Source organism: Bos indicus, chromosome 9 (genome assembly GCF_029378745.1).
Source record: "Bos indicus isolate NIAB-ARS_2022 breed Sahiwal x Tharparkar chromosome 9, NIAB-ARS_B.indTharparkar_mat_pri_1.0, whole genome shotgun sequence".
Taxonomy (NCBI): domain Eukaryota; kingdom Metazoa; phylum Chordata; class Mammalia; order Artiodactyla; family Bovidae; genus Bos; species Bos indicus.
In genome coordinates, this window is record NC_091768.1 from 94,009,137 (window position 1) to 94,035,418 (window position 26,282).

Below are 26,282 nucleotides of genomic sequence, written 5' to 3' on the forward strand. Positions count from 1 at the left end.
GGCCTTCGTGACAGTGTAGTATAGTAGGTTTCTCTGTCCTCAGCAGAGTCTGTTAAAGATGGAGGTCAGAGTGACAAGAAGTGGCTGAATGCCTTGATGGCATGTGAGGAGCCAGCAGTGTGGGGCCAGAGTTATTCTGAGCTTTGGTTAGACAACTTTTGGAGTTGGCTCTGGGGCATTCCTTGTCTTATGGCTCCGTTCTTCAGTTTATGTTTCTTAATAATGATTGTTTGGTTTAAAATGTCAGAAAAGCATCTAATAGATTTTTGAAAGCCCTACATCTAAATTGATTTAAAGCAAAACATTATTGATCATTAAAAAATTAAGACATTAGTTCCTGACAATTGAGGTATTATATTTAGAAATTGGTTTTTAAAGGTAACAGTTAATAATTAGTATTTAGAGATAGTGCTACAACTTGTAGTTTAATAAATAATAATAGAATATGTGTAGAATTCCAGGTAGAATTATAATATTGCTGGTTATTATATTAATAGGAATCAATAGAAGAGGTAGCCCCATTTTGCAAATGGAGATGTAAGAGATATCATTATGTGATTGATTATATTCACACAACTAAGGTATAGGAGGACTTGGATTTAGGTTTCGTAAATTGCTAATACAGAAATTCTGTAGGTAGATGAGCATTTTAGTCACCTCTATTCAGTTGTGTCTCCCATGTAAGGACAGTGGACCACATGCAGTTGCTTGGCTCTAGGCCCCAGGTCTTATAGCCCACCTGTACCATGTTATAAGTTATCCCAGGCTCTCAGAGGGTTAGATGCCAGTTAGTTAGTACCACATAATGAGACCATGTATCTAAAAGGATAACAAGTGGATTTTTAATTGAGGAAAACAGCAACAAAATCTCCCAAGCAGGTGCTTTTGATGGTTTTCCCCATGACGTTTATTGGGGTCAGCAGATTGTTGCTACGGATCCATTGTGGAATTGCTTACGTCCCCACCCATTCTACCTGCCTCACCTGCACCTGCCTTGCTTCCATGCTTTTCAGAGTTGGGATAGGTGGTTAAAGGATGTAGTAAGCTCATGGCTGCTCTAGTGTTAGGAGACTAATGCAATATGTCCTCTTGTTGTCTTGCTTAGAAAATAGAGGACCCCCACCCCCTGCCCTGAAACAACACTTCCATATTGTGTTTAAGGGTTTCTGTAAACCAGAAAGTCAACATATTAAAGTGCAATTCATAGGGGAGTTGCTGGCTGTGTTGACTGAGCTTTACAGTCATTTTAACACTGGCAAAGTGTTACCCTAACTGCTTCAAATCAAACTGCAAAGATGCTCGTGTGAAATATAGTATTAGATATCAAATCAAACATATGGGTGTTGAACGAAAGGATATGTGTTGTGGTAGTATATGGTATTCTAGCATGTGGAGTTGTATTTTATGGAAATTCTTTGGCTTGGCTCATGGCAGGGACATACATTCATTATGAGACATCAAGCTGTAAAATAAATAAAAGCAAAGAATTCAACTGTGCTGTTGAATGGTTTTCAGTACAAACTTGTCTGTTCTAGTAACTTAGGATCTGTGTGATGAGAAGCATTTGTAAGTCATTGTGGCCAAATGTTTTGTCACCATTGCTAGAAGTTTGAACATAATCTAGATTAGGTCAAAAGGAGTATGAACTTTAGCATTTTGCAGTTTTTTCTTTTTACTTCACAGTACATATTACAAATTACTGTGCTAATTGGTCTTAGAGGCAAAATGTTTAATATATTCCTTACTCTTTTTCCCTCTCATTCAATATTCTGTAGTCAATTTGTTTTTTAAGTGTATATCTGGAACTGATACTTAATTCTTAGAAGTATATAGGCTTATGGAGATGAAGTTCTTGGATTTCTCAAATGAACTATATTGTGGTATTAACAGTGACTTCACCATTCTTGTCCCAGGAGTGCTTTTTGCCATTCTGATACCTTGTTTTTCTTTTCCTCTCCTGTTCTTTCTCTCAGTTAGGGAAAAAAAAATGTGTCAATAGATTTCTGATTTGATAGAACATCAAAAAATATCATCAATGGTATATTTATTGCATGAGGAAGAACTTCTCTTTGAACAATTTCAATATTTTTTTAGGTTCATGTAACTAGAAATGGAGAAGACCCATTTTAGGTCATTCTGTCTATATCTTGGGTATTTCCAGCTAAGTGCTTCCCTGGTAGCTCAGATGGTAAAGAATCGTTCCATCCCTGGGTAGGGAAGATCCCCTGGAGAAGGGAATTGCAACCCACTCCAGTGTTCTTGCCTGGAAAACTCCATGGACAGAGGAAGTTTATAGACCTGGAGGTCTATAGTCCATGGTGTCACAAAGAGTCGGATACAACTGAGTGACTAACACTTGGACACTTTACATCATTGACTGTTTATCAACTAGGAAAATACTATTCTTGTATAGCTATGAATATCTTGCTCATATTGATAGTTACGTTGTTTGGTATACATAGTATTGTTTTCTAAATGTGTTTCATTTTATTGTAAAGCAGTGTTGCTTCTTTTTAGCAAAAATAGTAAATGGAATTGCTAATGTAACTGGTATTTGCTAAAATGTAATTGAGGCATTCTGACCTTCGTTGAAACAAACGTGTACCCAAATCACAAGCATCCTACAAAATTTTAGTAAGGGATCTTGAACTGGAGTTCATTTTCATTTGTGTATTGCATAAGAATGGATTAGTATAATCTTTCTCTGACTTCCTTGGCAGAAGCAATTTTTTTGATGTCAGTATTCGGAGCTTTTTACCCCCTCTGGATTTTTGTGAAATTATCACTATTTGATATCTGATAAAGTATTTTTTAAAGCAAAGTTAAATTATCTTTTGTCTTCATTGATAGTATGTGAGGAGAAGGCAGTAGGCCGATTTATTTAATGGAGAGAATGTTAAAAATTTGAATTCAGTTGCTTAGCAAAGAACCTACTTCACGTTGCTGAATCAAAACCATATTTGATTTTATTGAATTGCATGTTTAGACTTTCTCTCACTTGCCCGTCTTGACTCTTGACAGATGCCAGCTCAGTACGGACAGCAGGGTGTGAGTGGTTACTGCCAGCAGGGCCAGCAGCCTTACTACAACCAGCAGCCGCAGCCTCCGCACCTTCCCCCGCAGGCGCCATATCTGCCCTCCCAGTCCCAGCAGAGGTACCAGCCGCAGCAGGTGAGCACATTCCTGGTCACCAGGCCTCTTTCCTGTGTTCAAAGGCCACCCCGGGTTCTGAGACATTTTCCTGTCCCACTTAGAGAATTTCTGTTTTCAGTGGGAAAAAATGAAGTTTTGAGAAAATGTAGAACTATATCCTAAATGTTTGTTTAAGAATGGATGTTTGAGATTGAAGGGTGGGAAGAATGAGTAGCTTAATAGCTTCTTACATTACTGGTTAGTGACAGCAGAAAACGTCAGTCATTACATGTTCTTTGTCATGTGTATTCTGAATCTTTGAAGAAAGTGCTCTGTCACTATGTTGAGGCTTATTGAGGAAAATGGTTTTATTGATCATTTAATCTTGCTAGTTGGCACATACATGGTGTTTTTATCTTGAGCTTTCTTTTGATTTGTTTTAATGGTAAGTGCTACTGTATCAAAAACATTGTTGCCTTTGGCAGTATTATTCTTCCTAAACTAGTTTATAAACAGATAATCACTTCAATTACAATATATTAAAATACTGAAGGGAATCATGTACTTTGAGTATGTTAAACAGTTTCTAGTTTAAATTAGCCTCATTAAATACTCTTTGAGGTTATTGGGCTACATATTTCAGCTTACATGATTTGTTGAAAAATAGTACATATGCGTTGGGTACAGTGATTCAGTTTCATCTTGTTTTAGAGATTGTCACCGAAGATATTAAAAGGCATCATGAACTCAGGACCTGTACTCTGAATTCAAATAGAACTTTCATAGCACTTTCAGTCATAAGCATAAAATTGTAACTTTGCATTTTGTATTTTCCTCTCTTCTTTCTTTTTTGTGGGTGGCAGTGATGAAGATAGGGGAAGACAGTGGCACTGACTGTTCAGTCTTCAAAATGATTCCTAGACAGCTTGGAGTGATTGCTGATGCTAGGCAAAGTATATAAATATATGAAGCTTAATTTTAACAAATTCAGCTGATTTCTTAAGGATTTTATTGGATTCTTTGTAGGCTTTTTCCATGTGATTTTTATTTAAGAGTTCCAAAAAGAGTTTACAGCTTTAAACAAAACAGTGTAACAGCTGAGATTGAAGAGGCTATAGAATCTTGTGTTTTGCATATGTGTTGACTTCCTTGGTGGCTCAGACGGTGAGAGCTTCTACCTACAATGCAGGAGACCTGGGTTCGATCCCTGGGTTGGGAAGATCCCCCGAGAAGGAAATGGCAACCCACTCCAGTACTCTTGCCTTGAAAATCCCATGGATGGAGGAGCCATGGACGGATGCTACAGTCCATGGGGTGGCAAAGAGTCGGACACGACTGAGCCACTTAACTTTCACTTTCACTTTGCAAAATTTAAAGCAATTTATAGATGTAGGAATGTACATTATTTCAAAGTTATTTAGTCTGTTCTTTTATTAAAATCAGGAAAATTAAATAACTTATAATACCATTTCTTTTTAAGTGAGAGACTGGTATCTGGGTTTATAATATATAAAGTTAAAGATTTTTTCATGGGCTTTCAGAGCCTTATTGAACTTCTCTGTAGACAAAATGTTTTGTCATGTTAACAAAGTTTAAGAAGGACTCAACAGAGATATTGCATTAGTCATTTTACTTCAGTGTGCTAAAATGAATCTGATTGTAAAACCAATTTGGTTAAGGATTCTGAGTGCCTGTCATTTCCTTCAAGACCAAGTTCAAAATTTACTTCCTTTATGAAGCATTCACTGATGTCTTCTTCCACATGGCAATTAGTTATTTAATATCCTTTATATTTAAATATTTAAAGCATACTACAGGTAAAATCTTATTTTAATGAGTACAATTCAAATGTGCTTAGTTTAGGTCTATTTTATGCTGTCAGCGATACTACCATTGTTTTATTAACTTGAATACAATAAAGTATATGTCAGGAAGTGAAGTTAAGTCGCTTAGTCGTGTCCAACTCTTTGTGACCCCTTGAACTGTAGCCTACCAGGCTCCTCCGTCCATGGGATTCTCCAGACAAGAATACTGGAGTGGGTTGCCATTTCCTTTTCCATATGTCAGGAAGTACTGTATAAAAATGACTCGATGTAAATACTTTTTTTTTTGATATATTCTGAGGAAAGTCAATTATTTCCCAAAGTATATTGGAATTTTTTTCTTGTTTCACTATAGAATGCTAAATATTTTTTAAGTTTCTATAAACTCTTTTGGGACAAAGAAGTGGAAATCAGAGATATTTAGGGACCCCAGTCAGAGGGTCTGGTTTTACAGGAACAGTTTTGATTTTTAGGGAGTTAGATATTTATATAGATTGGGGAAGTTTATCTTGGAAATGACATCTAGCATTTTCCATATAGTTAGTACCTCCAAAACTAGAATAACAACCTCCCCCCAATCTATCCCAAGACAAAGTAAAAATAACCACTAGAATATCTTCAAAATCAATCTAACTTTTAATAAGAATTTTTTTTTATAAGAATTTTTAATACTGAGTTCACATTTAAAAAACGAAGAAACTCAACTATTTTTACTTAAGAAGCCAATGTTTCATGACAGACAGAGCATTCCTTCCTGTAGACTTTGCTTTTCTTTCTAGACATTGCATGCATAATCTGTTGATTTTTGAACTAGGAGATCATCAGAAAGTATTACTTTGTATCTTTTGTTAATGTGAATGAAGCAAAAGTTAATTTTAGAGTTCCATTAAGATACCTACCTTTGTTTCTTTAACACTTTTTAATGTGTAATGTTCTGAATAATCAATACATTCCCATGTGTCAAAAATTTAAAAGTACAAGGAAATGATACAGATCCGAGTCCCCCAACACAGTTCCTCTTGCCTAGCTCACCAGCAAGCTCACCTTTTGCTAGATAACCACTTTATTATGTTTATTTAGTTTCCTTACAAAGAAGCAAAATACCATATTTTAATTGTTAGCTCTGCTGCTGCTGCTGCTGCTGCTAAGTCACTTCAGTCGTGTCCAACCTCTGTGCGACCCCAGAGACGGCAGCCCACCAGGCTCCCCTGTCCCTGGGATTCTCCAGGCAAGAACACTGGAGTGGTTTGCCATTTCCTTCTCCAATGCATGAAAGTGAAACGTGAAAGTGAAGTCGTTCAGTCGTGTCCGACTCTTAGCGACCCCATGGACTGCAGCCTACCAGGCTCGTCCATCCATGGGATTTGCCAGGCAAGAGTACTGGAGTTGGGTGCCATTGCCTTCTCTGATTGTTAGCTCTATTTTCACACAAATGTTGGTACACCATAATATACTATAAACATTCTTCTCTTCTTTATCACCCCCCTTCCCCACCCACTTAAGTATATTTTCTATGATCTTTGCAAAGTAGCAGTAAAGCCATCCTCCATTCCTTTTTATAACTTCATTCCATTTTATGGACATATCGTAATATATTTAACCAGTTCTCTTTCAATGGGCGTTTAGGTTATTTTTAGTTACTTGCAGTTCAAACAACTCTGCCATGATGCTTTGTATTTGTGTCAGTTCGTAAATGTTCAAGTGTATCTGTCAGATAAATTCCTGGCTGTGTCAATGGGTACATGTGGTTGTAATTTTGCTAGATTGTTCCTCTCAAGGGTTGTACCAATTTATACTCCAACCACTGATGTATGAGAGTACCTACACATGTTCCAGTAGCATGATTTTAAGAATTTTCTGGATTTTTACATGGTCTCTTTTTTATAAGTTTAATTAAATCTGTGCTTTACTTTGACTATGTCTTACTTTTTGTCTGATGAAGCCAAACAGAAGATTAAAAAATTTCCTCTTAAGTATTCCTTTGGCTAAGTCTCTCAAATTTTGTTATGCATTATTTTTATTCTCTTTTAGTTCTAAGAATGTTCTTACTTCCTTCGTTCATTTTTTAAAGACTGTTTTATTGAGACCTGGGTTTCTGTTTTATTCCCTCAGAAGGATTGGTGTATGCTTTTGCCAGTTGCTTGTGGACACTAGTCATTAGGAATCATATTTCGTATTTTATTTTCTAAAGTTTTATTATATAAAGAGATCTCAGTAGAGTGATAAACAGAATAATGGAATGAACACTCACATGCCAGCATAAGTTCCTTCATGTACTAGCCTAGCCATATTCAGATATCCCCAATTGTCATCAGAATGCCTTTAAAGTTCATTCGTTTCAAGCCAGATTCAAATGACTGTTAATACATTGATTTGATCCTTACATCATTTTTCTGGATCAGTTCTGTCTTACCCCACTCCCATTCATCCCCTTGGCATGTTGAAAAAAACTTGAGTTGGTTTTCCTATGAAATGGCTTTGTCTGGATGTTTTCCCTTGATGTGGCTTAATTTGTTCATCCGGCCCTTCTGTTTCCTGTAAATTGGCAGTTAGATCCACAGGCTTGAAGTTAAACATTTTTATTTGTGATTATTGTAAATCATGTCCTCAGCATTTAGGTTGTGTCCTCAGCATTTAAATCATGTCCTTAGCATTTCTGTTCAGTGGAGGGGTCCATGACCCTCCTTTTGAGAGAAAGAGCCTCCAGTGGTTCCAGCCCCAGGCTGTCTGGTGACCATCAGCTGTCTTCCAGCTGAGGCGTAGAGCCATTATGATGAAGATAGACCTTCCCTTTTGGACTCTGTCCAGATTACTCACCCACAGAATCTGTGAGACTAATACATGCTGCTGTCTTTAGGCCACTAAGTTCGGGGTGGCATGTTACACATCGTTACTGACCGATATGATTGAATACTTCACAGCTGATGCTGTTGAGAGTATTACATCAGGAGATATACACCCTAATATTTTGTTGTCCTACAACAAATAGTGTTAAGATTGATTGGTGGGTTCAGGTGGTATGGCCTTTGGGACCATTTTAAATGGAATTCTTTTCTTGAGGTTTTATAGAGTGCACCATTAAGTGTTAATTTTGACCAGAAACTCTGGTCATGGTTAGCCTGTGGTTGCTAATTCTCAAAGGAGTCATTTAAAAATTCTTCCTACCTCTCAGTATCAAGTTCAAGACAGGTATTTTTCTTTTCTCTTTAGTGAATGCTCATACATGATGGATATAGCCCTTCTTAATCCCTTGTTTATTTGAGAGGTATCGTCTCATATTTTGCTCCTTTTTGGCGGCCCTAGATTCCTCCTTTCTTCTGTTCCCTGTATAGTCATCAGCTGGAAAGTTAAAATCTATAACAGAATTCAGCTTCTATTGCTCTCTTACTTTCCATGTTCTTGGTTTATTTTATGTGTTCTTGGTTTCACTTACATTCATTCCGGGTTTGTGATCCATTTAAAAAGGCACGTTTCCCAGTGTTTTCAATATTTCAGTTATAGACATTTACAGTATCCAGTCTGCCACACTGCTGGAACTGGTAGTCTTTTCTGTTTTCTAGTTGTTTATTTGATGTCTTTTATACAATTTAGAACTATATAAATTGCAATTTAATAAGTAATTTAGAACATATTAATTTGTTGTTGTTGTTCAGTTGCTCAGTTGTATCTGACTCTTTGTGACCCCTTGGACTGCAGCATGCCAGGCTTCCCTGTCCTTCACCAAAATGAAACTTTCCTACTGCCTCCTTTTTCTTTTGAAATATAAAGAATATGTTATAAAAAATATGTTACCTACACAAAATCCATGGAAACTCTGTTACTATGCAAAATTTTAAACAAGTCAGAAAAATGCACTAACTGGTATGGAAAAGTGAAAGTAGTATGTAATAAAATATTATATATTTAACTAGATTCTTGTGTATGACTGCACTGAAGGCTTGTGAAATTAATGTTTGCATGTATGCGTGGTGTCAATGTGGACCTGGCAGCCATATCATGAGGCTGATAGAGGAGTGTGGCATCAGCTTCCTGGATGTCAGGCTAGGGTTGTCAATGGGGAGATACCGTCTTCTAAGACGGAGAACCGCTCTTGGTCAAAGTCCAACTGAAATAAAATATAATCTTCCCTCGACGTACATGACGGTAGTTTTATTCCTGGAAAATTCAGTATAAAGTTGTTTTAACAATACTTTGTTCTTATATGCAGAATGGAGTTGGGTTCTAGGCTTAGACAAATAGCTGTGGGCGGCTGCGACCGGCACATTTAGCGCGGGCGGCTACCCCATGGCCGAGGTCAGGGGCAGAAGCCGGGAGGACCCCATGCCCAAGAGGAAGAGGCCAAGAGGAGTTACCCCACGTCTGAGGTCAGGGGCGGTGGCTGAGAGTGCCAGGTTGCGATGATGCAGGCACGGCCTAGAGGAGCTACCCCACGTCCGAGGTCAGAGGCAGCAGCCGGGAGGAGCTACCCCGCATCCGAAGTTAGGGGCAGTGGCCGAGAGGAGCCACCCAACGTCCGAGGCCAGGGGCGGCAGCTGGGAGGACCTACCCCACGCCCGAGGCCAGGGGCGGCGGCCAGGAGGAACAACCCCACCTCCAAGGAGCAGTGGCTGCGCGGGCACAGAAGGGCTTAGAGGAGCTACTCCACGTTCAAGGTCAGAAGGGGTGGGGGTGAGGAGATACCCCTCGTCCAAGGTAAGAAGCAGTGGCTGCAGGTTGCTGGAGCAGCTGTGAAGAGATACCCCACATCCAAAGTAAGAGAAACCCAAGTAAGACGGTAGGTGTTGCAAGAGGGCATCAGAGGGCAGACATACTGAAACCATAATCACAGAAAACTAGTCAATTTAATCACACTAGGACCACAGCCTTGTCTAACTCAATAAAACTGAGCCATGCCTGTGGGGCCACCTAAGTCGGGTGGGTCATGGTGGAGAGGTCTGACAGAATGTGGTCCACTGGAGAAGGGAATGGCAAACCACTTCAGAATTCTTGCCTTGAGAACCCCATGAACAGTATGAAAAGGTAACGTGATAGGATCCTGAAAGAGGAACTCCGCAAGTCGGTAGGTTTCCAGTATGCTACTAGAGATCAGTGGAGAAATAACTCCAGAAAGAATGAAGGGATGGAGCCAAAGCAAAAACAGTACCCAGCTGTGGATGTGACTGGTGATAGAAGCAAGGTCCAATGCTGTAAAGAGCAATATTGCTTAGGAACCTGGAACGTCAGGTCCATGAATCAAGGCAAATTGGAAGTGGTCAAACAAGAGATGGCAAGAGTGAACGTCAACATTCTAGGAATCAGCGAACTAAAATGGATTGGAATGGGTGAATTTAACTCAGATGACCATTATATCTACTACTACTGCGGGCAGGAATCCCTCAGAAGAAATGGAATAGCCATCATGGTCAACAAAAGAGTCCGAAATGCAGTACTTGGATGCAGTGTCAAAAACGACAGAATGATCTCTGTTCATTTCCAAGGCAAACCATTCAATATCACAGTAATCCAAGTCTATGCCCCAACCAGTAATGCTGAAGAAGCTGAATGGTTTTATGAAGACCTACAAGACTTTTTAGAACTAACACCCAAAAAAGATGTCCTTTTCATTATAGGGGACTGGAATGCAAAAGTAGGAAGTCAAGAAACCCCTGGAGTAACAGGCAAATTTGGCCTTGGAATATGGAATGAAGCAGGGCAAAGACTAATAGAGTTTTGCCAAGAGAACGCACTGGTCATAGCAAACACCCTCTTCCAACAACACAAGAGAAGACTCTACACATGGACATCACCAGATGGTCAACACTGAAATCAGATTGATTATATTCTTTGCAGCCAAAGATGGAGAAGCTCTATACAGTCAACAAAAACAAGACCAGGAGCTGACTGTGGCTCAGATCATGAATTCCTTATTGCCAAATTCAGACTGAAATTGAAGAAAGTAGGGAAAACCACAGTGGAAGTGAGAAATAGGTTTAAGGGCCTAGATCTGATAGATAGAGTGCCTGATGAACTATGAACGGAGGTTCATGACATTGTCCAGGAGACAGAGATCAAGACCATCCCCATGGAAAAGAAATGCAAAAAAGCAAAATGGCTGTCTGGGGAGGCCTTACAAATAGCTGTGAAACGAAGAGAAGCAAAAAGCAAAGGAGAAAAGGAAAGATATAAGCACCTGAATACAGAGTTCCAAAGAATAGCAAGAAGAGATAAGAAAGCCTTCCTCAGTGATCAATGCAAAGAAATAGAGGAAAACAACAGAATGGGAAAGACTAGAGATCTCTTCAAGAAAATTAGAGATACCAAGGGAACATTTCATGCAAAGATGGGCTCGATAAAGGACAGAAATGGTATGGACCTAACAGAATCAGAAGATATTAAGAAGAGGTGGCAAGAATACACAGAACTGTACAAAAAAGATCTTCACAACCCAGATAATCACAATGGTGTGATCACTGGCCTAGAGCCAGACATCCTGGAATGTGAAGTCAAGTGGGCCTTAGAGAGCATCACTACGAACAAAGCTAGTGGAGGTGATGGAATTCCAGTTGAGCTATTTCAAATCCTGAAAGATGATGCTGTCAAAGTGCTGCACTCAATATGCCAGCAAATTTGGAAAACTCAGCAGTGGCCACAGGACTGGAAAAGGTCAGTTTTCATTCCCATCCCAAAGAAAGGCAGTGCCAAAGAATGCTCAAACTACCACACAATTGCACTCATCTCACATGCTAGTAAAGTAATGCTCAAAATTCTCCAAGCCAGGCTTCAGCAATATGTGAACTGGGAACTTCCAGTTGTTCAAGCTGGTTTTAGAAAAGGCAAAGGAACCAGAGACCAAATTGTCAACACCCGCTGAATCATCGAAAAAGCGAGAGAGTTCCAGAAAAACATCCATTTCTGCTTTATTCACTGTGCCAAAGCCTTTGAGTTTGTGGATCACAATAAACTGTGGAAAATTCTGAAAGAGATGGGAATACCAGACCTCTTGATAAACCTCTATGCAGGTCAGGAAGCAACAGTTAGAACTGGACATGGAACAACAGACTGGTTCCAAATAGGAAAAGGAGTACGTCAAGGCTGTATATTGTCCCCCTGCTTATTTAACTTATATGCAGAGTACATCATGAGATGTGCTGGGCTGGAAGAAGCACAAGCTGGAATCAGGATTGCCAGGAGAAATATCAGTAACCTCAGATATGCAGATGACACCACCCTTATGGCAGAAGGTGAAGAGGAACTAAAAAGCCTCTTGATGAAGATTCAGAAAACGAAGATCATGGCATCCGGTCCCTTCACTTCATGGGAAATAGATGGGGAAACAGTGGAAACAGTGTCAGACTTTATTTTTGGGGGCTCCAAAATCACTGCAGATGGTGACTGCAGCCATGAAATTAAAAGACGCTTACTCCTTGGAAGAAAAATTATGACCAACCTAGATAGCATATTGAAAAGCAGAGACATCACTTTGCCAACAAAGATCCGTCCAGTCAAGGCTATGGTTTTTCCAGTGGTCATGTATGGATGTGAAAGTTGGACTGTGAAGAAAGCTGAGCACCGAAGAATTGATGCTTTTGAACTGTGGTGTTGGAGAAGACTCTTGAGAGTCCCCTGGACTGCAAGGAGATCCAGCCAGTCCATTCTGAAGGAGATCAGCCCTGGGATTTCTTTGGAAGGAATGATGCTAAAGCTGAAACTCCAGTACTTTGGCCACCTCATTTGAAGAGTTGACTCATTGGAAAAGACTTTGATGCTGGGAGGGATTGGGGGCAGGAGGAGAAGGGGACGACAGAGGATGAGATGGCTGGATGGCATCACTGACTCGATGTACGTGAGTCTGAGTGAACTCCTGGAGTTGGTGATGGACAGGGAGGCCTGGCGTGCTGCGATTCATGGGGTCGCAAAGAGTCAACATGACTGAGCAACTGAACTGAACTGAAATCTAAATGAATGCTGGGACTTTGGAAATGAAAATGGGATGTGGTGCAATAATCTGTTGGATCAGTCTCTCTTATACATCATGGGACAATCTAGCATTCTTACCTTACACTCTTAAATTTCATTACATTTCCTTATCCTTGTGACAACTAGCTGCCCCCCTTGAAATCTTATCACTACAGATAACTTGGGCTCCTTCATTTTTTTTCTGAAATAAAATGTATACATAATATGAGTTTCCTACATACAAGATTTCAGTAGACATCAGTATAATGTAATTCATGTATTACATGTACATTCATGTAATAGAAAGGACAGAAAGTTTATAATAAAATATTGTTTTTCCTAAGTAAATGCTCAGATGTGTCTACATTAGAAGACTTGTAAAATAGTCAGCGGCTTGCATCTATATAATAACCATGAAGAGATACAAGTGACAGTGATATAGTTATATTGCACAAACAACTCAAAATTGTGAACAAAGTTTCCCTTTGATGGGATTTATTACCATACAACAGAGATTATGTGAAATTAAAATATTGAACATTTAAAATAACATGCTCAGCAGAGTTGTTGAATAGAAAAAATGTGTTACCCCAAAGTGTGGAGGCCTCTAAGTTTGTATATAAAATACACACCACAGTAAAAATCAGTAAGTAAGAATATTAAGTTGTTGAACAGAAAAAATGTGTTACCCCGAAGTGTGGAGGCCTCTAAGTTTGTAGATATACACCACAGTAAAAATCAGTAAGAATAGGCCTTATTCTTTCTGTTGTCGACCAAGAGATTAACTAATAAATGCACTGTACGTTCACCATCAAACATTTTATTTACTCAACATGATATTTCCTTCTTTCAGAAGGCTTTAATTTTTGAGTCTTTAGAAAAAGAATAGCTATTTGAAGAAGTTTCATGCATTTGGAAGCATTTTTTTATCCTAGCTTAGTTTCTCAAACTGCTTTACCCAAGATTTAATAATTTGGTATAGTAGAGAAAATTATGGTGCCATAAATTTTAACTTTTGTTGTTGTTTTAAAGTTTCCATTTTATCATTTTGGGTTCATAATAAAATCCCCAAACACAGGAGCCAGGCAGGCTACAGTTCATGGGGTTGCAAAGAGTTGGACACAAGTTGGACTAAACAACAACTACAAAGTTGATGTGTAGGTTTGTTTCCTGGTTCTCTGTCCCCTCCTGGCAAACTTTCATTACCTTCCTGTCTCCTCCTTGTACCTATAGACTCATCATCTTTCCCCTTCTACTTCTAACTGAAGTTCTACTTTAGATCTACTCTTGTGAGATGCTGAAGAAGAGGTCATGTTTTTATCGTGGCACAAGTTTTTCCCAGATCTTCTACCCACTGCTCTTACTGGAAGCAGCTGCTAGGTGTTGAAGGCAGTGTTCCAGGATCTGTAATGTGAAAGGAGTCGCCTGGAATGGAAACTAGACTGTCTGTCAATACCCTTTCCTCTGACAGTGATCTTGTGCCGACTCAGTTCAGCTTCCAGGACCGTGACAGTTGGCAGTCTCGCAGAACACCATTTCCATGGCTTTAAACTACACTGTTGTTTTCATAGCCAGAAGAAAGTCTTTCTTTCCTTAGAGAAGGTTTGTAGGAGGTAACTCCATTCAGATTAAGTTTCAGTTTACTTAAAGAGGATGTGTCAGGATCTTTAAAAAAAAAAAAAAAGACTAAGTTAAAGCAGTGAGAGAATTTCAAACTTTACCTTTTTAGGTATAGTTTTTTTTCCAACTGATAGAATTATCTCAGATTCTTGAGAGAAATACTGGGTATACTATGAATGTGTACTTCTCAAGGTACAGCTTTTATTTTTTTAATATTTTTTTAAACCTCAGGCTTATTGGAAAAGTTGTAGAAGACAGAAAAAGGAAAACATAAACTATATATTGAATCCCTTTTTGCTTGGGAATGTTCCGTATGCTGGGAATCCAGAGATTAATAAGACATTGTGTTTGAAGTGAAGGAATGAACTCCCAGTTGAATGAAAGGTCAACACAGGCAGATGATAGCACAGTGGGAGAAGTGTGTTTTCAAGGCATGGTGTGATACTACGTGTCTCAGAGGAGGTCTGGGAGAATGAGTAAGAGTTTGCTGGTGAGAGAAGAAATGATTTTAGGGTAGGACTAATTCTTTGTTAGTGAGAACAGAGATAATGCCCAACCCTGAAGTGATACTCAACAAGACTCTGAGATTGGTTTCAGTATCAAGGTCAGTTAGAAGGAACATATTAATTATGCTTGGGACTGATGCCTTTCATTGTTTTTTCCTCAGTGATTAAGAATGAAATAAAAAGTTAACCGTTCAATAACTTTTTAAAACAAAATAGTTCTAGCTCAGCAATTCACTTGTAATAGTGGATCGCTCAATAAATAGTTAAGTGGAAGTCTGAAGTCTGTATGTGCATAGGTAGAAATAAGTGTTTATATTTTCTAAAATACTGCTTTGTTTGGACATTTTTGTGGACAGAATTTTTCAAAAGGTGATGCAGTAAACAAAGAGTTTGGCAAATGGGCATTGTTTTGGGAAAAGGTGATAGTATTGGACATGAGGGTAGCATAACTTCAGAATTAATAACTTGCCTTTGAAGTCTCTGAAGGAGCTCAGATGTTAATTAGCATGTTGACATTGATTCATTGTGGAATAAACATTTCTTTATTATTATTGCTTATTACTTATCCTAATCTTTGGTTCTTATTATTTATAAAACAGATTGTTCATTTATAAGCCCCTTCTGTTCAGCAGCTTTTGGAGAAAAGCATAGAAGGCCTGTATAAAGTTACAGAAGTGCTTGCATCATTTGCTTTATAAGATTTTGTTGTCAGAGCAAAGATGAGGACATTTAGTTTGCTGCCACTAATTGCCTAGATTTGGATATTAACACAGGAGTCTTTTAATTAACTTGATAATAAAAACTTTCGGAATGTTGATTGATGACGACACTCTTTGCTTTAAAGGAGATTGCTAGTGAAGCCTGGAGTTTCCTTTGCATCTGACTCTCCCTCTTGGTGACCTTGCTTGTAGTTAGTTGTCAGGCTTTGAACCAGGGCTGGGTATTTCCTTTTATGTTTGAAGAGCTTGTGAGCATCTGAGGAGAAAACTTTTAAGTTACTTTCAGGTCTGAACAACGCCCGCTCCTAGACTTGATTTCTACTTGTTGGCTTGTGTAACCAACCATGTAAGTGCTTCTCTACTCAGGTTGGAGCCACTCTGAGGGCTCAGGTGGTGCTCAGGTTGTTGGAATCAGCAGCCTGCTTCGCTCTCTCTTGGCTGGGGTGGTCAGAGCTTAGGAAGATGGGAATGAGAACATGACTTTTCCTCTCTATCTTACTTTTTTCTCCCTTGGGAGACAGGACAGTATATTAAAAATTCAGCACTGATTTTGAATATACTATAGATATAATTTGCTGCCATCGAAGTTTCGATTCATGTAGAATGGCCAGTTCCATGTGTATATTTGTGTTTGTGTTTTGGTTTGGTTCTTGTTATTCCTGAAAGCTTCTTAAATAAACAAATAGAAAAAACTACTGGAGAATGAAGAAAAGCATTTTGATAATATTAGAATTTGATATGAATGTTTTGCTGTAAAAATCAGGGTTAGCCTGTGCAGCTGTACCTGCCTGGGTCTTTGCTTTTATTTTATTAGAAGTGGGGAAAAGGAAGAGAAAAATTCTTTTAATACTGATTATTTCCAGTAATAAAGCATTTTTGGCTCTTTGATGGAGAACTTTGAATAGTTATTTTTTTTTATGCTTTGGATTATAACTGTGACTCTGTGTTGGATTACAATTTGATAATGCTATTCATGGTCATGTTTAAAATATTTAAGAAAAAAGTTTTTTTTTTTTCCTTTCAAATACCAGAATTAAAGGAAAATAAAGCCAATGAAGAATTATATGGTAATAGCAATATTTTCAATACTTAATTTACTTTTAGAAAGGTAATTAGAGGCTTCCTCCTGAAAAGAGTAACCTGAAAGCCACAGGCAGACCTGGAGCCTGTGTGTGTACAGCCTGGTTCTGATTTAGGCTCTGCTCCATGCTGTCCAGCAGCTGCTCATCAAAATATCAGGCTTACCTAGAAATGGGCAGAAGATCAGATCCGCTGTCTGTGAATGTCTGCTGTGGTGATAAAAGAGGAAAATCTTACATTGTTCAAGATATGTTTTATTAAAATCTGAGGAAAAATATCAATCCCAAGAGCAGGATTTGGTCTAAAAATCATTTAAGCTCCACACCATTCCCTGTTTCTAATGTAGCTGTAATAGGGGGTGAGCTTTCTGGGTTCTTCCCCTCACTTTTTTCTCCCTCCCTCTTCCCCTGTCTCTGTCTCCGTCCCCAGTAGAGATGGTGCTGTGGGGTTGGACTGGATGCGCTAACCTTAGGTACACCGGGGACCTGTTGTCTAACTCTTTATCCTGGTTGCCCAGACTTGGCCAGCGCAGGGAGGAGGAAGCCTCTCTTAGGTAGGTGGGGATACTCGGTGGAGCCAACACTCAAACCTGATGTGAGTCTCTAGGTGCCCCTTCAACCTCTTCTCTCTGAGGACTCCACCCCCACCCCCGCTTTCCCCCACCAGTACTGAGGGATGCAGTTGAGGATTAGGTCATGCAGTTAAAAGCAGCATTGAGGCCCATTATGTTTATCCATACATTTCTTTTTGCTTGATATTTAAATTCTGACACTAGAGAGAGGAAAGGATTTTTGTTTTTCCTGGATTGCTTTTTGCTGCTCTTAGCTGTCTTCATTTGTCTTTTAATGCTCATTTCAATTTATTGAAGTACATAAAATAAAGTAAAACATAACTTACATGTATAGCATTAAAATTCTTCCTTCATTAATTTCTTTGATTTTAAAAATTCTTAGAGTAACAAGCTCCACGTATTTGTATCCTGAAAGATGGTTATCTGTAGATGTTTGAAACATCAGATTACTTTCAGAATTGTATTGCTAGTGTGGGCAATGACCACCTTTTTCTCCGTAAGGATAGCAGAACCAGGTTCGTCTCGCTGACTGATTTTCCTCAAGAGTGCTAGACTTTAGGGGAGAGGAATGTATTCATGTCTCTTTGCATTAGCCTTGGGGAGGTGAAGAAAGGATGGAGGTTGAAGTAAAGAGGATCCGTTGGATAACTATACAGCTGTGGTTTTCTAAAAGGTTGGAAAAAAAAAAATGGATTGTCTGCGTCAGAATCACCCGGAGTGTCTGCTCAAGTAAGCTCTCCCATCCAGGTACTAACTGGGCCTGGCCCTGCTGAGCTTCCGAGATCAGACACTATCAGGTGCGTTCAGGGTGGTATGGCCCTAGACTAGACTCAAGTAAGTTCTCTTACACCAGAACGGTTCTGGGGTGTGGAGGGTGATGAGGAGGGAACCTGGGAGTCTGCATTTACCTCTGACAGGCAATTCTGATGCATTCCCACCTTTGAGAGCCATTGGAGAGCAGAAGCTCTAACCAGTACTTTCCAGTGTCTTTTACTCTAGCATGGTGGTTGGATATTACCTCATATATCATATTAATAATAACCCTCAGGTCATATAGCAAGTGATACCTGAATGTGGTGAGGCTTGGTTTTGATCCTGATTCTGTTTTAATCTGAAGGGTTTACTGCCATCATTATTGCTGTTTACAGTAGAAATACATTTTGTTCCAGAAATAGGCTGGTATTCAAGCATTTAAAATCACTGATATGGGCTTTTGCATTTGTTAACCCAGGGTTTTTCAGATTTTAGTGAGCATTAGAATCTCCCAGAAGGCTTGTTAAAACACAAATGTTGAACTCTATATATACTCAGAGTTTCTGACTCTATAGTTTGGACCTTGCATGAGTCACTCAACCTCTGTGCCTCAGTTTCTTCATCTGAGAAAAGTACTTCGTGGAGTTGATGTCAAGACCATAAGCGTTTACTGAGTGAGTAAAGCACTCTGAAGAGTGCCTGGTGAATAGTAAATGTTACATAATCACTAGCTGCTGCTATCAGTGGACCATGGTCACCACCGGATAAACTCCCAGTGGGTTCAGTGAAAATTTTTATTCTTATTCTTAAATGTGGTATTAGATAATGTAAATAACAATAGCTGACATTTATTGAACATTTAAATGTGACAAGCACAGTGCTGATGCTTAAAGTTAGTCTCTCCTTTAATCCTAAGTATGACTTTTGGAGACAGTTCCTATATCTTGGTTTTATGGATAAGGGGATTCTTCACATGGTAAGTTATAAAACTGGGTTTTCTTTTTGCTGTGTGTATTATTATTATTATTATTATTACATATACTGTTATTCTCTATAAAAAGCACACCCAAATATTTACTGTGGCTCATTTGCTTTGTGAGTTTAAGAAAGTAAATCAATCTAATAAAAATCTTAGTTACTTTAGTCCTTAGCTTTTGAGTATCTTCATATTTCTCTTCAGTATTTTAGGAGAGGTGAAATTTAGGCAACCATGTGGCTTCCCTTTTCCCTCTTGACCCCTTGTTAGTTTAGGAAGAAGTTCTTGCAAAAAATAGAATACAAGAAAGGATTTTCTTAAGTTGAATGCCAGAGTAGTGGCCTCCAGGGTCCTAACTTGATTAACATAGAGGAGGCAGCTGCTCTCACTGGCAGGCCTCTCTCTAATCTCCAGTCCTCTCAGGGTCCTCTTCACTGCAGGCGTAGGGGCAGCTGCCGCCTCAGGAGCACTGGTAGGTCCTGTGTTGTAGTAACGTTCTTGTTGATGGCAGGGCTCAATTGTAATGAGGATCTATTATCTATAAATCAAATCCCTTACAATTATATAGTGGAAGTGAGAAATAGATTCAGGGGATTAGATCTGATAGACAGAGTGCCTGAAGAACTATGGACGGAGGTTTGTGACATTGTACAGGAGACAGACATAAAGACCATCCCCAAGAAAAAGAAATGCAAAAAAGCAAAATGGTTGTCTGAGGAGGCCTTACAAATAGCTGAGAAAAGAAGCGAAGCGAAAAGCAAAGAAGAAAAGGAAAGATACACCCATTTGAATGCAGATTTCCAGAGAATAGCAAGGAGAGGTAAGAAAGTGATCAGTGCAAAGAAATAGAGGAAAACAATTGAATGGAAAAGACTAGAGATCTCTTCAAGAAAATTAGAGATACCAAGGGAACATTTCATGCAAAGAATATAGGACAATAAAGGACAGAAAAGGTATGGACCTAACAGAAGCAGAAGATACTAAGAAGAGGTGGCAACAATACACAGAAGAACTGTACAAAAAAGATCTTCATGATGCAGATAATCACGATGGGGTGATCCCTCACCTAGAGCCAGATATCCTGGAATGTGAACTCAAGTGGGCCTTAGAAAGCATCACTATGAACTTAGTGGAGGTGATAGAATCCCAGTTGAGCTATTTCAAATCCTGAAAGATGATGCTGTGAAAGTGCTGCACTCAATATGCCAGCAAATTTGGAAAACTCAGCAGTGGCCACAGCACTGGAAAGGTCAATTTTCATTCCAATCCCAAAGAAAGGCAGTGCCAAAGAATGCTCAAACTACCGCACAATTGCACTAATCTCACACGCTAGTAAAGTAATGCTCAAAATTCTCCAAGCCAGGCTTCAACATTATGTGAACTGTGAACTTCCAGATGTTCAAGCTGGATTTAGAAAAGGCAGAGGAACCAGAGATCAAATTGCCAACATCCGCTGGATCATGGGAAAAGCAAGAGAGTTCCAGAAAAAACATCTATTTCTGCTTTATTGAATATGCCAAAGCCTTTGATGGTGTGGATCACGACAAACTATGGAAAATTCTTAAAGACATGGGAATACCAGACCACCTGAACCTGCCTCTTGAGAAATCTGTATGCAGGTCATGAATCAACAGTTAGAACTGGACATGGAACAATGGCCTGGTTCCAAATAGGGAAAGGAGTACATCAAGGCTGTATATTGTCAACCTGCTTATTTAACTTCTGTGTAGAGTACATCATGAGAAACACTGGGCTGGATGAAGCACAAACCGGAATCAAGGTAACCTCAGATATGCAGATGACACCACCCTTAGGACAGAAAGCGAAGAAGAACTAAAGAGCCTCTTGATGAAAGTGAAAGAGGAGAGTTAAAAAGTTGGCTTAAAGCTTAACATTCAGAAAATGAAGATCATGGCATTTGGTCCCATCACTTCATGGCAAATAGATGGGGAAACAGTGGAAACAGTGACAGACTTTATTTTCTCGGGTTTCAAGATCCCTGCAGATGGTGACTGCAGCCATGAAATTAAAAGATGTGTACTCCTTGGGAGAAAAGTTATGACCAACCTAGAGAGCATGTTTGATTTAGCATGATTCCAGCATGTTAAAAAGCAGAGATATTGCTTTGCCAACAAAGGTCTGTCTCGTCAAGGCTATGGTTTTTCTAGTAGTCACGTTTGGATGTGAGAGTTGGACTATAAAGAAAGCTGAGTGCTGAAAAATTGATGCTTTTGAACTGTGGTGTTGGAGGAGACTCTTGAGATTCCCTTGGACTGCAAAGAGATCAAACCAGTCAATCCTAAGGAAATCAGTCCTGAATATTCACTGGAAGGACTGGTGCTGAGGCTGAAACTCCAATAATTTGGCCACGTGATGCGAAGAACTGACTTATTTTAAAAGATCCTGATGCTGGGAAAGATTGAAGGTAGGAGGAGAAGGGGACAACAGAGGAGGAGATGGTTAGATGGCATCACTAACTCGATGGAAATTTTGAGTAAACTCTGGGCATTGGTGATGGACAGGGAGGCCTGGTGTGCTGCAGTCCAGGAGGTCGCAAAGAGTCAGACACGACTGAGCGACTGAACTGAACTGAATGAGACTCATCAGAAAATATTATAAAGCAGTTTGGACAAGCCTGTTCCTTTTAAAAAAGTTTTTAAAATGAAATAATTATTCATTTAAATTAATAGAAAATAAATGATATTCTGAATCTAGCCTTCGGAGTCATCAGTAAATATAGTATATTACAGATAATAAGGTTTTAATATAAGCTTAGAGTCTTATAAGCCTATGAAATCAGTAGCAGTGAAAAACCCTTTGAACTTTGGACCTATGATTTTTTAAATCTAATATAAAAGATTTTTGGAGCAAGGATAAAGGAAGATGCAGGGGAAAATATTGATATGGACTTAGAATTAAAGTCACTTATCATTATTCTAAAACATAACCAGTCATGGTATGTTAAAAAAAACACAAAACCATTCAGTTCCTATTCCTGAAGTATTGTGTGCCTAAACTATTCAAGCTGTATCCTGTATACTCTTGCCTGAGCCTCCTCAGCTTCACTCAGTCCAGTCCAGTTTCCAGAGTAGGAAACTGAACTCAGGAGTTTTTTCAGGTTGCACAGCTAGTGAGGAGTCTAGATTGAAATTTGAGCTTGGGTGGGTTTAACTCAAGTGCTCATGGTCTTTGGCGAGATTTGTGGCTGGAAAAGGCATCTTGGAGTCAGTGAAATTGGAAACTGGGCCTTTAAGAGGGTGGGCCAGAGTTAGTGGAGAGCATTATTAGACTTAGGCAAGGAGGACAGCTTGATCAGTAGGTGAGGTCCAGAAAGGGTCACTAAGTCAGAAGTAAGGAGGGTTTTACCTGGGGAAGGTAAAACTGGGGGAAGATGAAACTGGCAAGGTTAACTTGGTTAAGATTATAGAGAGTTTTTTTTTTTTTTTTAAGACAGTTAAGTGTTAGGATTAAATAGTGCAGCAAATATATTACAGATAAAATGGGTTAAGAAACAAGGATATCAGAGAAGGAGAAATATCCAGTGACATCACTTATATTGTGTAGTCTAAAAAGAAATGATACAAATGAACTTAACTTAAAATACAGAAACAGACTCTCAGAGAACAAACTGTGGTTGTCTTGGGGAAGGACAGAGGTGTGGAAGGGATGGAAGGGATAGTTAGGGAGTTTGGGATGGACATGTACACAGTGCTATATTTAAAATGGATTACCAGCAAGGACCTACTGTATAGCACGTGGAACTCTGCTCAATATTATATGGCAGCTTGGATGGGAAGGAAGTTTGGAAGAGAATGGATACACATATATGTATGGCTGAGCCCCTTCCTTGTTCACTGAAACTATTACAATATTGTTTAATAATAAAAACCTAAAAAATAAAGAAACTTAAAGATTAAATGCTCAGTGCATAATGGGCTTTTTTGGAGGCTGAGGGCTGAAGGCAAGGGACCAATTCAGAAGTTATAGTCAGAAAGACTGTAAGTTTTTCAGGTGAAATCCAGTATCAGCACCACAGTCTCACCCCAATGCTGGACTCCTGAATTTGTCTTTCGTACCATTATCTCCATTTTTCTTTCAATGGACATTTTCAAACAGTGAACAGAAGTAGATGAAAGTATAATGGGCCCCATGAACCCGTCACTCACATTTCAATAATTATATGGCTAGTTTCCGAGAAGGCAATGGGACCCCACTCCAGTACTCTTGCCTGGAGAATTCCATGGACGGAGGAGCCTGGTAGGCTGCAGTCCATGAAGTTGCTAGGAGTCGGACACGATTGAGCGACTTCACTTTCACTTTTCACTTTCATGCATTGGAGAAGGAAATGGCAACCCACTCCAGTGTTCTTGCCTAGAGAATCCCAGGGACGGGGAGCCTGGTGGGCTGCCGTCTCTGGGATCGCACAGAGTCGGACACGACTGAATCGACTTAGCAGTAGCAGCAGCATGGCTAGTTTTGTTGTATGTAAACTTTTTCTTCCTTTACCCCCAAACCCCTGCCCTCAATATTATTTTGAAGTAAATCCCAGATATTGTATCAGTTAATCTGTCAATATTTCAGCATATAGTTTTATCTAAAAAAAGAGAAACATAATATAGTTATTACATTTAAAAAATATTTTTTCATACCAATTATCCAATACTCAAATTTCCAGTAGTTTCATAAATAGTCCAATCTATGGTTTTTCCAGTAGTCACTTGTGGATGTGAGAGTTGGACCATAAGGAAAGCTGAGCGCCGAAGAATTGATGCTTTTGAACTGTGGTGCTGGAGAAGACTCTTGAGAGTCCCTTGGACTGCAAGGAGGTCAAACCAGTCCATTCTGAAAGACATCAGCCCTGTGATTTCTTTGGAAGGAATGATGCTAAAGCTGAAACTCCAGTACTTTGGCAACCGGATTCGAAGAACTGACTTGTTGAAAAAGACCCTGATGCTGGGAAAGATTGAAGGCAGGAGGAGAAGGGGACGACAGAGGATGAGATGGCTGGATGGCATCACTGACTCAATGGACATGAGTTTGAGCAAGCTCTGGGAGTTAGTGATGGACAGGGAGGCCTGGTGTGCTGCAGTCCATGAGGTCGCAAAGAGTCAAACACGACTGAGCAACTGAACTGAACATAAATATATTAAATGTTTTTGTTTTATTTACATTATGAGGTAGTTTGAATCAAGATTGAAATAAAATCTTTATTTTAATACCTTTTCATATCTGTTGTTTTCCTCTTAATCTCTCCTTTTCTCTTTCCCTCTCTCCTTTCCTTTTTACTGTTATAATTTATTCGTTGAAGAAACTAGGTCTTTTTTCTAGTAGAAGTTCCTACAGTTTGAGACTTGCTGATTGATTAGCTATGGTTTAATATATCTTTTGGTCCTTTTTAATTTCCTTAAATCGATAGAAATACAGGGCTTTATCAAGCACCTGTGTGCACACTCAGACACTCAGTGTGCCCAACCGTTTGTGACCCCATGGACTGTAAGCCTACCAGGCTCCTCTGTCCATGGAATTTTCAAAGCAAGAATACTGGAGCTGGTTGCTGTTTCCTTCTCTAAGGGATCTTCCCAACCCAGGGATCGAACCCATGTCTTTTGTGCCTCCTGCATTGGCAAGCAGTTTCTTTACCACTGTGCCACCTGGAAACCCCTTAGTGAGTTCATTATCAAGTTTTTTTAATTTCCTGCAAAAATATTTCATTGCAGTTTTGTTCATTAGGAGGTAAAGGATGTCTTGATTTTTTCCCATTTTTGGTGGCACCACTGATACTCATGATAGTCTTTTCCCTCCATGCCTCTTAATTTCCAGTATTTTTACTACATTTTTTTGTAGTCATCTTTTTGCCTTAAGACTGCCAGTAACAAATAGCAAAATGTGTTTTATATAGCACATGCTACCAGGCAGTGTAGCTGTTAACATGATAGATATTCTTGGATATGAGCCCAAGTTTTGTTCAGTTTTATGTTTGTCCTCATACATTCATTTTTGTATTGCTGTGTCTGATTCTAAATGTAAGCTCTTAGAAGGCATTCAGTCAGTAATTCACCAGGCTTTTGAGTGCCTGTCAGTGGTCAGTGCTGGGAACCCAAGAGAAAGTAAGAGTCCAGGTCAGGAGATATACAAACAGATAACTCATTTAAAATGCTTTATTTTAAGAGTACATAAGAAGTTGTTGTGAGGTAGTTGTTTGGGGGAATGGAAGAATTAAGTTCTGGCAGGATCTTGAAGACAACGATGCTTTGCAGACACAGCTGGAAGAGCGTCCACCGGGACCAAGAGTGTTGCATGTGTAGACAGGTGGCCCCATGGGAGCCTCTGAGCAAGCCAGTGGGTGAAGCTGAGGACTTGCTGTGGGCCCCAAGGAAGGCGGAGATGACACTGTGGGGGCAGCTGGAGGCTGACGGGCTTTTCTCTACCAGACTAAGGACTGTAGGCCTCATTCTTTAGGCATCATAGAGGAGGCCTCTCCACACATCAGCACACTGTGGTCGTTTGCATTTTTGCAAGCTGGCTCTCCTGGTGTAGTGAATGTCGCGCAAAGGGGCTGGCAGCTGGAGGGAGGATGAAGGGGATGGAGCTGACAGTGACTTTAGGGTTGCTCATGTGGCACAGGTGCTTCAGTCATGAAGGCGGTAAGGAATGTGGGATGGCTCTGAGAAGTCCCATGTGGATGGGAACACCCTTGACCAGGTGATAACCTGAAGGAAGGGTGTCAGAGTTGAGGAGGACAGTTAGGAGAGTGATGATGTCCCTTGATGTGAGCACAAGAGACTCCTTCAAAATACAGTAAAAATACAGGGGACTTGAAGTAGAGATTCAAGAATCATGGAGTCTTTGGGTGAAAGAGAGGAACCAGCAGAAGACCATTAAACATAACCTGAGGAGGCAAATGGGTCTTTTACCTTGCTTTCCATCAGCCTGTGGACCTTAAACAACTACTTGATGATAATGAGTCATACATTGAGTGGCTTTGTATTCAGATTTGTGGGGAGTTTGAAATGTTAACATTTCTTTTCATAGTATTATAATTTAATATTTTGGAAGTGTTCCACATATAAAATGCTTAAGATTAATACTTTTTGAAAAGGTAATGTAGGAGAATAAGTGGAAGCCTAGGATAATATTTTTAAAAAGTTAAGATTACATCCAATCCTT

General features: G+C 39.4%; 1 protein-coding gene across 9 annotated transcripts in view; it reads left to right on the top strand.

Moving 5' to 3' along the window:
- ARID1B (AT-rich interaction domain 1B) overlaps positions 1-26,282 on the top strand; it is a 440,026-nt gene that overhangs the window by 125,208 nt on the left and 288,536 nt on the right. For all 9 annotated transcript variants that reach the window (XM_070795595.1, XM_070795600.1, XM_070795596.1 and 6 more), the window contains exon 3: positions 3,022-3,171. In XM_070795595.1, coding sequence (XP_070651696.1) covers positions 3,022-3,171 — 150 coding nt within the window. The remainder of the gene's footprint in view (positions 1-3,021; positions 3,172-26,282) is intronic.